We start from the raw sequence: 14460 nt of genomic DNA on the forward strand, positions 1-14460 counted from the left end.
GGGCCGCAGGGCGCGTGCGCGCGGCGGGCGCGGCCGGGCCGGGTCGCGGGAGCGCGGGCGGAGCGGGGGCGGCGGCGGCGGCGGGTCCGGCACGGCGGGAGGGGAGGTGAGCACCGGGACCCGCGGGGACCGAGTGGGGCGGGAGGGCCCGGGGAGCCGCCCGGGGAGCGCAGGGCCCGGCGGGCGCGGCGCGGGGAGCGGCCCCGGCGGGCCCCGCGCGTGTTCCCGCCCGGCGATGCCGGAACATCCTCCGCGTCCGGCGCCGCTGTCAGCGCAGGGCGGCGGCCCCGGGGCCTCTCGGCGGGGCGGATTGCGGCACCTGCCCCGCCGGGAAGGGCGAGCTCGGCAGCACCGGCGGCATCACCCCCGGCCGCGTGGCCTGCCGTGTCCAGCGCTGCTCGGGGCGGGATGCGGGTCCGCGCCCGGGCGGGTGTGCGGGGCCGACCGCGCTCCCCGCGGGGCCCGGAGCTGCCGGGGGGCGGCTTGGAACGAGCCCCGCTGCGGGCGGCGTGTGCGGGATGTGCGGGATGCCGCGGGTTCCCCCGCTCCGCCGCGTGCGGGGGTCGGGCGGATGCTGAGCCCTGTCGGGAGCACCCGCGACAATTTTAAGGCGACCTCTGCTCCCAACTAGCGTCATAAAAAGTTGGCACGGGCTGAGTTAGCCTTGGGAAAGGTCTCTTGTTTCACTGCCGAGCGTGGATTTTCTGGGATGGATGGGTAAAGATGGTTCTGTTTGATCTACCCTCAAAAAGTGCCGGATCGCTGTCTCGGGAAGAGCGGGGCAAGGTGGGGACCTGGAATATTCCAAGGGGTGTCACGAGTCGCAGGTTCTGTCCCATTCAGCAGCTGCCACAGGGCGCTCCTTCATCAGCTTAAGGGTTCTCGGGAGTCCTGTGAACTTCCAGTTTTTGTAACAACCTGCGCTGAGGAATTCCTGCTTAACTTCAAACCCCAAGAATCAGTGCTGCTTTTTATTTGTTCTGAACTTCTCTCTTCCAGTTTTTGTCCCTTTGGTTTTTTATCTTTTTTTAAAACCAGTGAGTAATCAGTGTCTGTTTATTCTTTATACACCCTCGTGATTCCCATCATAATCTAAACTATAAAAAAAAGCTTTAAATGCTTTAATTTAAGCATTCTTTATGTATACCCCCTGCTTCCAACGTGTGTCCTGTGCTGCAGTGCAGTGCTCCTTGTGCAGCATCATTAGCTCTTTGCCCCAAGCTTATTTTTTGATTTTCAAAAGCTCACGTTCTCCTCCCTGTCAGATGTAAAATACATCCCTCGAAGGCACAGTTTGGGGCCAGTTTACCACTTTCAGCTGCACAACAATTTTCCTGTAGGGAACTTAAGATTATGAGGCGTGTTTGGCCTTTTAGCTTGCTATTTTCATTAAAAAATAAAAGCTTTTAAATGTTCTTCTATGTAGGAACTTTACAGAGATATTGGCAGAACAGTGAAATATGCAGTTTGCAATTAGTAGGAGGAAATTGAATGTGCAGTTTGATTTGCTTATGTGATGAGGCTGTGATTCTTTTGAAGTCCAAAGTGTTTTCACTCAATTTGGTATCAAAGCTTTATGGGGAATATTTTTTTACTTTGCTTTAAGTGCCTATATGTGTAAATCTGTTGGACTGCTGAGAAACTCCTTGACTGGTAACTTTTGCTCACGTTTTAGAACTGCAGTGCTTGATGCAAATGAGACTTGGCACATCTTGCAGCATTGTAGTGCACAAGCTATGATAAAACACACAATGAGTGTGTGTGTTAACTCCTATCTTCATCATACCAAAACTCTTTAAAGACACTTTTGAAAGCTGTTATTGATGAAACAAGTGCATTTTTTGTTTGTTCTGCGTTGATTTTGTTTGTTTGTTTGTTTTGTATTTTGTTTTGTGTGTTTTGTCTTTTGGTTTTGTTTGGGTTTTTGTGGGTTTTGCTGGGTTTTGTTTGTTTTTCTTTTTTTATTTTTTGTTAGTGTTTTTTAACACACACACACACCCTGCTCCCCCTGTGAAGTTTGGAGCTGGAGGAGGAGAAATCAAAGAAATGCAATCCAATGAAAAGTGTATGTGGCCTTTTTTTTTCTCAAGGAAAGAAGCTTGGATTTTCCTTGTATAACACTGCCCTTTGGATACAACAGTGGCTTTGTTACAACTGAGAGTGCCAGCAAATGCCAGGTGACAAAAGATGACAGGGAGTCAGACTAACAGGTTTTTTTCTTTCCATCTCAAACAGGAATCGAGGATGCTTAAACTGGATTTATCATTCATCCTGCAACGTGCTTAATGCACCTCTTCACAAAGCCTTATGTCTGAGGTACTGTTTGTTTGTTTGTTTTATCTCACAGCAATGACTAAGGCCATGTCAGAATCTATAGAAGGTATAAAAAATGTTGTGTTATTAACTTTTTATGAACTGACTGTGATCTCCAGGACCTGTGCAAGTTGCTTTTATCAGCCAGGACACAAGTGGTGGATGTGGGCACAGAACTCTGCAGTCCTGACTCCTGTTCTTACACCTTTGCTGTGCTCACCACTGGAGCTCATCAGGGTCTCTTGTGTTCCCATAAACTGTGGAAGGTCCCTGTCTTGATGAATCCATGATTCTGTGGGTTGCAGGAGGAAAATCAAGTTCAATACTTTGCTGCTTTTCTTTATAGTAGGATACATGTCACATTCCTACACTGGGAATTCAGATACCCACTGAAGTCTTGTTTTAGTTCCTGTGTGACTGGGCAGCTGTACCCTCGTTGCAGTGTTATTTCATCAACTGTGCAGCTGTTTCATGAGCTAATGCCCTTTTTAAATATTAATTACACATTAAACATAATCTTGGATTCATAGATTTAAGGTCTTTGATATTTGGTCACTAATAGCATTGCTCTCCTATAAAATTTGGAGTATGAATGCCTGTGGTGAGAGTGTGGTATTAAGGTTTGTGTGGTTGAGGCCACTTTGTCTTCACTGTAGTTCCCAAAGAAATATGGCTGACATGGTAAAGTTTGTGTGTGTTTCATCCCTGAAAAAAAACCCCTTAAATCAGTAAACCTTTTCCAACCTAATTTGACAGGGGTAGAGGTTTTAAAAACATTATTTGAAAGGTTTTGAGTGGTCTCTTATTTCTTTGAAACAACTTGTTGTGTCAAAAGCCCTTTCTAGCATTGACACTGAAGGAACAACCAGTGAGAACTGCACTCCTGTGAGGCATCACTGATATGTGCCTGGGAGCTGGATTTCCAGGCAGAGACCTCTGCAGAAAATGAGCTTTCTCCACTCTGTTGTTCATGTGGAGCCTGGGTGGTGGAGTGCACAGTTCCTGCTGTGCTGCTGAAATCTGCCTTGGCTTGTTGATTTTCCCCCCTCTGCTGCCACTCAGGGTGTTGCTGTGCATTTTGTTTCTCTTGCAGGTAAATGGCAGGACAGAAAGCAGTGTGAAAACTGAGAAGTCCAAATAGGTCATTCATTGCTGAAGGATATTAGGGATGAGGTCTCCTATTTAACTTTTTTTACTCTTGCTTGGCATGCATTCTAAAAGTCTGGCACTGGTCCCATCCTTTGGCACTTGCCTAAAACAATGGCGAGTAAGCTGAGCTGTTGTGGAATAGTAACAGTCTTGATTAAAAGGCTGGGAGCTCCTTTCTCTTCCCTGTTCAGCTTGGTGGGTAAACTGCACATGTGAATTAACTCCTTTGCATGGGTGAGGGTGGTGTGATTTACTTGGAACTGCCTCATCCACCCAAGTCTTTGTTGGAAGTTTCTGCCTGACTTCATGTTTCAGGCGGATGGTGAATTATCTCTGATCTAGTTTTTGTTACTGAAAGATGAGAAATTAAGTTGTTTAGATTTCTGAACTTGCCCCTGGTAAGGCAGGATCAAATGTCTGATCCTCCAAAGCAGATGTGGTGGCTGAGCAGAACGACGCAGATCAGGACAGCTGATTTCTGCTGAACTCCTGGTGCCTTTTCTGCCATTTTTGGCCAAAATGGGGCCTATCCAAACTGTATAGAGAGATATGGAGCACCTGACAAACTCAGTGAAAGTGAGTTTATCAAAGGTCAATATCAAAGCTAAAATCCACCTAACAAAGAGGCATTTGGTTGTTAGCACAGCAAGGGCAGAGATATCCTGCTAAGGAGTAGTTCCTCTGCCAGGAGTTTTCAGAAGTGCAGGAAGTATAAAAAAGATAAATCCAGAAAGCTACAGAAGAATTTGTGTTACTGTTCCCCCTCTGGTTTCTGTCTTTGTATTCCCCCTTCTCTCAGTAGACAGAGAACCTTCCTTTAGAAGTATTGAGGGAAGATCCAGAAGTTTTTTCTCTCCCACAAAAAAACTGTGATGCAACATGAAGTTTTTTTGTGATTTCACTTGTGATGGCTTTGTGGGGAGGGGAAGTGTGATCCAGATAGGGAATTTCCCCAACAAATATTCGTCTGGGTGTTAGGAGAGCAAGCTGTCCATGTTAATGATACCAGAAAATACTTAATTAGGTCAGAACAGGAGCAGCCCTCCAGATGATGTCTTGACACGTCGATGGAAATCTTGCACATTCCAGAGGAAGTGCCAGGTGTGCAGGAGGCAGTGAAGTCAGACTTTGCAGCATCTTCTGGGGAGGAAACTAACCCAAACAGGGAATGCCAGTTCTCTAATTCAAAGGCACTGATAGACAAGATAGAAATAACTCTGATTTACATACTTTTGCACAACAATTCTATGTGGGGTGATTTGTTGCATTTTGGAGGATTTTTAAATTATTTTTAAATTTGAAAATTATTCCCACTTTGCTGTAACTACTAGAACCTTAACTGTAACAAAAGTTCTTTCTTTGGCAGGACTAAGAACCTGGATTACCTCTCACTGCTTTGGATTTTCTGTTCACTTGTTGCGTAACCTTTAAACTTGGCTTTGAAGCTTGTGCCCAGCTTTCTGTTTCTAAATTATTAAGGGTTTTTTTGGATGTGTTGACGTGTTAATCTGTATTTTTCTCTTTTTCAGTTCTTGTTACTTATTGTATGTGGAGTTTTTCTTTCTAAAATTTTCCCAACAATTCTTTTGGAGATCACCAAAAACCCCCAAACAAACCCTAAGCCAATTTTCCCTCTCTTGGTAATGTTGGTTGTTAATTTTGTTTGTGGAGTATGGGGGTTTTTTTCATTATATATTTATATTTAGGCACCATGCAGTGCCAGCTCCAAGGGTGTTTGAGAAGCATGAAGACTTTTCCATGCAAATTTGAACCCCAGCTTTTTACTATCTTATGACAGTTTTATTTCTAGACAAATTGTTTACAAGAAAAACTAAATAGAGACTTCACACCTTTTGAAGAAAGCAGTGCCTGGAATTACTAGAAAAGACCTGATGGAGGTAGTATTAATTTGGTTGGTTGGGACTTAAATTAAAAAGGTCTTTGTCTTCCATATGTAAATCCAGACTACACCTGCTCACAACATACAGATCTCTGGAGTGTAGTATCTTCTTTCTACTCTTTATTTTTGATTAATTTATCTAAATTTTTTGTTTCAGTACAAATAATGTGTATGCAAGTGTGTGTTTGTTTTTCTGTGTTGCATGTGCCACACGTGATTCCTTTCAGCTGAGACAACCTACTTTAGAGGAGCCTTTCAGAGAAACATGCTTAAAAGCCTACAAGCTCTTTGTTTGTCTAGGTAATACTTTGCCTGATGCTTTGGCAAGTTTTCATGGAGTTATTTCCTATTGCAAATGCTGCTCTTCTAAAATCCAAGCCTTAGTGGGGTAATTCAAGGTATTAGCTCTGTGAAAGAGCATTTGTGTTCTGGGCCTATTTGCTACTTTATTACCAATTTCCAAATTGAAACCTGTATTGACCCCTTAAAGAAAGCCCCACGGATAATCTCTGGGTAACACAGTTTCATTAGACATTTTGAATCAGGTTGTTTATCTGCTGGTGGTCTGGAATACCTGTAGCTTTGTGGTTTATCAGTCCTGGAAACGCTTGTGTTGCCTGGCAGTGCTGGTGTGATGACCCACAGACTGTGCCTGTTGTGAGCAGGCTGGGTGCAATTTGGGGGTACCCTGTCATCCTGTGGAGGGCTCTGCACACTTAGAGATGTAAGAGGTGTAAGCCCTTGGGAGAGCTTGTTTGTGTTTTAGAGTCTGTTTAAAATTCTTTGCAATTTGTTTATTTTAGAAATTAGGAATTGGGCATATAAAACACTTGGTGTTTTTTTTTGTTCTTCATGAGACTTTCACTGCTACAGTTGAATTTTTGTTGTGTGTGTCCAGCTGAGTTAGTCCTGCTATCCCTGTGATGTCACTTGTTGCTGACTGATCAAAATGAACTGTCTCTTGCACAGATAATTCAACTGGGAAGAGAACTCTTTGCACTGGAAGCAGTGGTGTTGGTCACCACTGAGGTTTCTGGCACAGCATGTTCTGGTACTTGAGTGGTTTGATGTAAGTGCAGGAATGAGCTTTAAAATCTGCCCTGTGTGCTGCAGTCCCGTGGTTTCGGCAGCAGTGGCAGCATCAGGTGATTCATTCCCACCATCTGCCACCTCTGGCTTGGTTGTACCATCACAGTTGATTGTGGTTTCATCCAGTTCAATGAGCAGTACAGCTCCTCACCCCTTTCAGTGTGTGCTCCCAGCTGAGGGGGTGCTGTGCTGCCTGGCTGGGAAGGGGACAGAGAGTTTGGGAGCTCCTGGAGGCAGATGGAGGGAGTGTGGCAGTGTCTCAAGGTAGTCAGTGGTCTGCCCTAAACAGTTACCATTGCATCATCAGGTAGAACAGTGGTATGGTATGAAAGTACATAGAATCATAGAATGGATTGTGTTGGAAGAGACCTCCGAGATCATCAAGTCCAACCCTTGGTCCAACTCCAGTCCCTTTACCAGATCATGGCACTCAGTGCCACATCCAATCTCAGTTTAAAAACCTCCAGGGATGGGGAATCCACCCCCTCTCTGGGCAGCCCATTCCAATGCCTGATTACTCTCTCTGCAAGGAATTTTTTTCTGATCTCCACCTTAAATTTCCCCTGGCAGAGCTTGAGCTCGTGCCCCCTTGTCCTATTGCTGAGTGCCTGGGAGAAGAGACCAACCCCCACTTGGCCAGAACTTCCCTTCAGGTAGTTCTAGTCAGTGATGAGGTCACCTCTGCTCTTCTGTCACTTTTTACTTGTAGCACTTAGACTGTGTTCAGAAATATTATGTTGTGTGCTGCCAGTAACAGTGTTCAACCTCCATTAATATAATGTCAAAAGCGCTTACTTTGTAATATTTTAGGTAATATAATATTAAAATGGACTTTAACTTCGGGGTTTGCAAAATGCAGAAAATGTTTCTAAGATTCTAATTTGGCACAACTTCCTTGTTTGGTGTTTTTTGTTTGTTTGGTCCCATCCCTGTCCCTCCCTCCCTCCTCTGCCCTTTTTGCTTTTCTTTTTCTCCCCCTAGTTCTGTTAAATTAAATCCTTGGTGAAACTGTTCTGGAATAATGTATTCAGTCCTGCCCTCAGCTTTTGCTGCTCAGTGCTGTTCTTCATTTTACTGGTTACCTTCACACTGTGTAGTTCCGTACATATCTCTCTTCACATTTGACTGGAGCCCTGAAAGGAGATGACTGATTTTTTTTGATATATGAACTTGTATGTATGTTTGTCTGCCAAAGCTCAAAAGCACTTGCCAGATTTCATTCCAGGTGACTCATGTTGTTTCAGAAATCTAATTCTTGCCATTTTCAAAGAAGATAATCTGCTTCTACATCCTCTTCCTCTGTGTTTTCCTCCAAATTCTTGCCTTCCCATGTCCTGCTGAGTTTCTGCACTGCCTCCTGCCACTGACTGGTTTTCAGCAGTGCTTGTGCACATACAGTGATACTTCCTTAAGCTCTGTATATGTTGTAGTAACTGCAGTGATGTCACTCGGGTTGCCTGTTGCAACCTTGTGCCAAAGCTTCAGGTAGTCTATTTTCACTCCCTACAGAAGAATCCTGTGTGCTCCCAGTGGGAACAGCAGCACGTGGATACAGATAAAGACTTTATCTGAAAGGACAAAGCTGGGACTTGAATGATAATGAGCTGTTGATTTGATTGGATTGGATGGTGTGGAAGAGGAAGTTGAAGGGAAGGGGTTGCATTATGCTATAAGTGAAAAGCTTTGCTCATTTTCCTATATTCCCTTTGCTGCTTTGATGGTGTTGGAGCTGAAATCCTTCTGGAATATTCAATCAGAAGAATTTAGGTTGGAAGGAACTATTAAGGGCCATCTAGTCCACCCCCTTTCAACAAGCAGGGATATCTTCAGCTGCATCAGGTTGCTCAGAGCCCTGTCCATCCTGGCCTTGAATGTTTCCAGGGATGGGGTACCCACACCTTCTCCAGGCAACCTGTCCCATTGTTTTACCCCTCACATTGTGAATAATTCCTACCTTACATCTAATCTAAATCAACCTTTTCTCAGTTTAAAATCATTACCCCTTGTCCTATTGTAACAGACGCTGCTAAAAAGTTGCTCCCACCGTTTTCTTCTGTTTGAAACAGTGTATTTGCTGCTGGTTGCAAGTTGAGGGTTACTGATAGTACCTCAAAGGCATTTGGGTGAGAAGGCAGATTCAAGTTCCTTCTTGTTGAGACTGGCAGTGGAAACTCCAACGTGCAGCAAATGTACAACAAATGACTGCTTGTACTTCCACACTACTTTCAAATATCGTGCTGTTCATGTCATGCAAGTTTAAAATTAATTTTGTTTCAGACTGTATCAGTTTGATTATCAAATTTACTCTCAGGAAGGGATAAGGAAAAACTTTAAAGTGTCAAATATCTCCTTTGTAACGATTCCCCAGACTGCCTAGGAAGGCTGTTTGATTGCTCTTCTTTCACAGCATATGCTTTTCTCATGCTCATTATTTAGAGGACACCAAGTAGCTCAAGCCTGTAAGTTCTGCTTGTTCTGTCACTGATTAGTGAGAGTAATCTGTTCTTGGCTTCTTTAGAAAAATTCTTTATGTATTCTAATCTGGGTATTATGACTAGTTCTATTTCAAAGAGCAGTTTTTCTTGAATGTGCCACTTTCTGAACCTTTTTTCTGGTGTACTCTCAGTAATGCAGTTTCTTGAGGTCTGATTGATCTGAGTGCCGCCCAGCAATGGTTTATTAAATAACTTCTGGACCTTTCTTTGTGGTAAACTGTTTAGGCAATAGATTATGCAGACAAGAAGTGTGAATCCAGGAGTGTGTGTGTGCTCAGAGGTGTGTATGAACCTACAGAGTATCTTGTTACTGGGCCTGAGGTCATGATCCCTTTCCACTTGCAGGTGCCTCTAAGGACTTGTCCTTTTGCCTGTGGGAAACAGTCTGGCAGTAAGGCAAGACTGTGGGAATTCGGCTAATTTGTACTTACATGGTTGGAATGCAGCCAATTGTCACTTAGCTCTCCACTCATTGCATCTCCATTTCCCTATTGTCTTCCTAGCCCCGGGAGCTCTTTAGAATGGCTTGAGACACTCAATGTGTGTCAAGCTGTGATAAGAAATTGTTAGCTATATTAAAAACACTTGCTAGAGCTTGTCTTTGGAATGGCCATCACTGAGTGTGCTTTTCCTAACTCCTTTTCTTGCTTTGTGCAGGACTTTGTTTCTGGGCGAAGAATGCAGACCATAAAGTGCGTGGTCGTCGGAGACGGTGCTGTGGGAAAAACTTGTCTTCTCATCAGCTACACCACCAATGCCTTCCCAGAGGAGTACATCCCTACTGTGTTTGACAACTACAGCGCCCAAATGACTGTGGATGGGCGGACTGTCAGCCTGAATCTCTGGGACACTGCAGGCCAGGAGGAATACGACCGCCTGCGCACGCTCTCCTACCCTCAAACCAACGTCTTCATCATCTGCTTCTCCATCGGCAGCCCCTCCTCCTATGCAAATGTCAGGCACAAATGGCATCCCGAAGTTTCTCACCACTGTCCAAATGTCCCCATTCTTCTAGTGGGCACGAAGAGAGACTTGAGGAATGACCTGGAAACAGTTAAAAAGTTGAAAGAGCAAAGCTTGGCTCCCACTACCCCGCAGCAGGGAACTTCACTGGCTAAACAAATTGGAGCAGTCAAATATTTGGAGTGCTCAGCATTGAATCAGGAGGGTGTTCGGGAGGTGTTTGCTGAAGCTGTGCGTGCAGTTCTGTATCCTGTGACAAAGAAGAACACAAGGAAGTGTGTCTTATTGTAGTTACCTTGGGTGATGGATGTTGATGTTGAGTAGAATCTTGGAGGGCTTTTTAATGAGTCAAATTGAAGATTTGCATCTTGCACTAACAGCTCTAAGCAGAAATGGTTTATACAATGAATATTCTTGCAGTCTTACTGCTTCAGGGAAACTGAAACAGAACAGTCTTTTTCCAACTGAGAGGTCAAATATCTACTTTATTTCTAAAGTTCCAGTCTCCAGCTTCTCCAGGGATCACCTGGATTCTGTCCTTATTTTAGTGGAGGAAATAAAAGAGGCAACTCCTTTGAAGCCACTTCTTTACTAGATAGTCATCAGTTACTAGGTTTGCTGAAAAGGACAAATTCTGATAAACCTGCTTTAAGTGTAGCTGCTGCTTTTCCCATCCTTTATTTACTGATTGAATTGTTTTACACACAGAAGTCTGGCTGTCCAGTTGTTTTGTCAATTTAAAGCTTGAAAATAATTCATTTACTTGCAAAAATTCCTGAAATAGAACTGAGATTCACCTTCTAGTGAACTGTGATTGTTTCTATGAAGAGTTAGCAGAAGGCATGGTTAATGCAATGAGCAAGACCCAGGGAATACCTGCAATGATTTATTAATAGAAGGAGGAGCTGATTTCTCCTAATGTAAGGAACTTAGAATAATGATGAGTCACTCAAATGAGTGATTGTCGTGGGTTTGAGTTGGAGAAGTGAAAGAGTAGTTCAGATGCAAGTCTTCCATAATCTTCTAAACTGATATTTTATGTCACTGTCCAAAGAGACTTTGCACCCTGAGAATAAAGTTTTAACAGTTACCTTCCCGGGCTGACTGAGATATTTGGGATGACACTTCTCAAAATGAGAGTTTCAGTGTGATCTCTCTGATGAATCCCAGAGACTTGATAGCAGCCTGTTTGCTCTTGAGGATTTAATTGCTTCACTTCTTGGGGCCGCCACCTGAGATTTTTATGGCAAATTTCTTTGTTGTTTTTCTGTGAGAACACTGACAGAAAATGTGGAGGTTCTGTTTACAGGAGCCCGTGTTTCTTCCTGTTTTCAGTTCAGTCTGTAATGGTTAGCCAGTCACTGGATAGGATTACCTGGGCAATCTTTTTCCTCTCTACTGGATGCTCAGTTATTATGAACCCTTTTAACTGAAGTTCTATTTACATACTTTTTAACTTTCTTTAGCAGCTCTAGTAAGTGGCAGCTGGCTTTTATTTTCAGGATGTGCACTGTTCTTTCTGTGTGGTTCCAGGACCAGCTGAGGAGTGAGCACATGAAACCTTCCTTAGACATAACCTTCCAGCTCGATGGTATGAGAGCAGCATGCTTCAAAGATACTTTGTGTGAAACCAGTGGTGCTGCACTGGGCTTTGTTGTCTGAAGTTGACAGTGCTGTCTTTGTCTGGCTGCAGCCTCAATTGGTCATTCAGGACTTGCTTTCTTGTGATTCCCACACATGCAAAACTGCACTGGTGTATACCCTGGTCGGAAAAAAAGCGCCTCATTTTAGCAAGATAGCAGAAAATACATCAACAAGGTTATTGGGGATCTTGTGTTAATTTGAGCTTGCTTTATCTGATGCTGGCAAAAATGCCAGGTGGATAGAAGTGCTTTTATTTGTGCCCTAATTCCACTATTTGAAGAGGATGTGCCTTTTTTCAGCTGGTGTAACTGATGCTGATGCGACCTGCAGTTCCTGTTTATCTGAGATGTGCTCATTCTGGTACTGCTTTGGCCATAGACTGTAAATTGCAGTCAATCCAAATGCTGGTACCTGTGGTTAGTGAACCAACACCGAGTTCCAAGCATTGCCTGGGTGCAGGCAGTACCAAAACCCCCTTCTGTGGGGCGTTTGCAGAAGCCCTACAGACTCTGCATATTTTTCTTCACCAAGTGCCATTGCCTGGAGTGTCTTTGCGTCTTTTGCACTTGTAGAGGAAGTGCTGTTCCAGATGTGGCTGCTGCCACAGTGCCCTGAAGGCTGTGAGGGTGCAGAGTATTCTGTGAGATAACCTCTACTTACCACATTCTGCCTTTGCTTTAGCTGTAGGCCTTTAGTGTGGGCTGGGCTTGCAGGCAGCAATTAACTCTGTGCCTTGTAATTCAAGATTATTTTCTGTAGGTAAATTTCAGTAACTGATTAAATAGACTTTACCATGTTTAAAATGTATTTATTTAAGCCAGTGCACATGGTTTGTTTTAATGCTGGTCAGACCTAAATCAACTGTCTAGTTACCCTGGTGCAAGCCCTTAACCTTTGCTTTGTTCAGAGCTGTACTTTAAAAAGTCTGTGACATGTTTGAACTAGTCTTAAGAGGTGCCTGTTATTGAAATTAAAAGTCTACCTTTTTTTTTTGCTTACATATATTTGCAGTTTTGTACTGAAGCTACTACTGTTTTAAAAAGTTTTTACTTTTTTACATACTGAAATCTTTTAGTTCTGTGTCTTCTGTGGTTATTCCTAACTGGATTACAAGAATTTTGTGGAGAAGAAATCTTGTGAGCAAGTGTTATTGCACAACCCCTGCCCTCCTGTTTCTGTAGGCTCACAAACAGCCATCCTGGTGTGAACTGGAAAAGAGTATGTCGAGATAAAATTCAACTGCTTAATCAATTTATTTGAATTGATTGCATTATTGATTGCATTATGCTGGAACACTTTATCCCCTTTGAGATTACTTAGTAGATGGATTGCACAACAATACTGAGGAGAATATCATGATAGTGATGAAAATGAGGAGAGAGTGAACTTTGAACACCATCAAAAGCTTTTTACTGACTTTGGAATAGGTGGTTATTTAGATGCCTTGTATTTCTGTCACTTCCTGCCAGGAGTGAGAGTCCTGGCTGACAGCTGGTTTCTTCCAGCCTGTGCCTTTCCTGAGGATGAGCTTCAGGAGCTCAGGAATCCAGTGAGCTTCTCCATTCAGTGGACATTCTCCATTTGTGATCCTCTTATCATCTTTTTCCCCTGACAATTCTTGGTGCATTTTATTGTAAGTAGGCCAGTGCTTCAGTCTGCAATCAGTTCTGTTCCTCCCATGTATTATTTCATTTCTGTGGGCAGTTGACAAATACAGACTTCACCTAATCCCATGGCTGGGTTTCATCTTGTTTTGGGAGATGAGAAAAGCTGGTTAATCTGTGTGGGTTTCCCAAACTGCTCAGGATCCTTCAATTTATTACTGAATAGAGACACAGTGTGTATGTCTTAATTTACAGAATAGACTCACTGTGAAGAGGCAGAATTTAATCTTTCAGATTGTGAATGATTTCTGAAATACTTGGGTTTTTTTTAAATACAACAGAAGCTGAGCAGTTCAGGAATTCTGTGTCCAAAGGATGTTACGAGGTGTGCTTAGATGTGAAAGTGCTTTCTTCAGTTTACAGCTGTAGCTATTTCTGTGAAATTTAAACTAGAGGAGCCTACCATGCTTTGTTCCCAAGTGCTAAACCTCACTCTGTAGAAACCTTGGTGCTGCTTGGGCTGACCCTGATGGGGGTCCTGATGCTCTGGGTGGGCATGAAGGACCACCCAGCAGCAGTGGGAGCCCAAGACTCTGAAGTGTGGTACTGATAACATATACACTGGCAACTTGATTTTATACTATAAAATAATTTGTATTGCATCTAACAGTTTTAAAGGATTTTTTTAAATTATGCATAATGACATTGTAATAAACCTTTCCTCACTGCTGTGGCTGTCGCATTAACTCTCCCTGCTGTTTTGTACCACCCCTGTGGAGGTAGAACAAGGCTTAAAAGAGTTAAAGTGCCTAATTCTGCTGAGAGGAGAAAATGGGCTGAATTACTCAAGGCATGTTCTGTCCTTCTCACCTGGGTAGTTCTGTGCTACTCACTGAACCACAGACTAACACAATAGACTCCTAGGCCATAAATTAGGATAAAGTTAGATGTTTAAAATAGGTATGAGAGCCCAGAGCCAGGATTTTGTAGAGTTAAAACCAAGATTTTGCGAGTTTGACAGATCATGTCATTGAACAAAGGAAAGGCAGAAGTCCAACAGTGATGAAGATGCTTCAAGACCACCCAAGGGATGAAGTCAGGAGACCACTCCCCAAATTTCAAGCCAAAAGGAAAGCTCCGCCCACAGTTTCACCTAGTCATTAATATGGAAATTAGCAGGTGTAACCATGAACCCCAAACTGTACAAATGGCTTATTTTACACAAACAGGCCAGGCAAGTTTTTGCCCAGTTTGAACTGTCTCGCCTCCAACGTTGTTAATAAACACTTTTGCTGCTAAAAGA

The 14460-nt window shown here is 43.5% G+C and overlaps 1 protein-coding gene across 2 annotated transcripts; it reads left to right on the plus strand.

The window, feature by feature from the left end:
• Positions 1-38: 38 nt before the first annotated feature.
• On the plus strand, positions 39-13891 carry LOC139678514 (rho-related GTP-binding protein RhoG-like). Of its 2 annotated transcripts, none has more exons than XM_071569388.1 (3): positions 39-106; positions 2236-2316; positions 9604-13891. In XM_071569388.1, exons 2-3 carry the CDS (start codon positions 2308-2310, stop codon positions 10198-10200), a joined length of 606 nt encoding a protein of 201 aa, XP_071425489.1. In that variant the 5' UTR covers positions 39-106; positions 2236-2307; the 3' UTR covers positions 10201-13891. The 2 variants fall into 2 exon arrangements, with proteins under 2 accessions (XP_071425489.1, XP_071425490.1); XM_071569389.1 differs by lacking the exon at positions 39-106 and adding an exon at positions 703-786.
• Positions 13892-14460: the final 569 nt, after the last annotated feature.

This window comes from Pithys albifrons, chromosome 14, assembly GCF_047495875.1.
Source record: "Pithys albifrons albifrons isolate INPA30051 chromosome 14, PitAlb_v1, whole genome shotgun sequence".
NCBI lineage: Eukaryota > Metazoa > Chordata > Aves > Passeriformes > Thamnophilidae > Pithys > Pithys albifrons.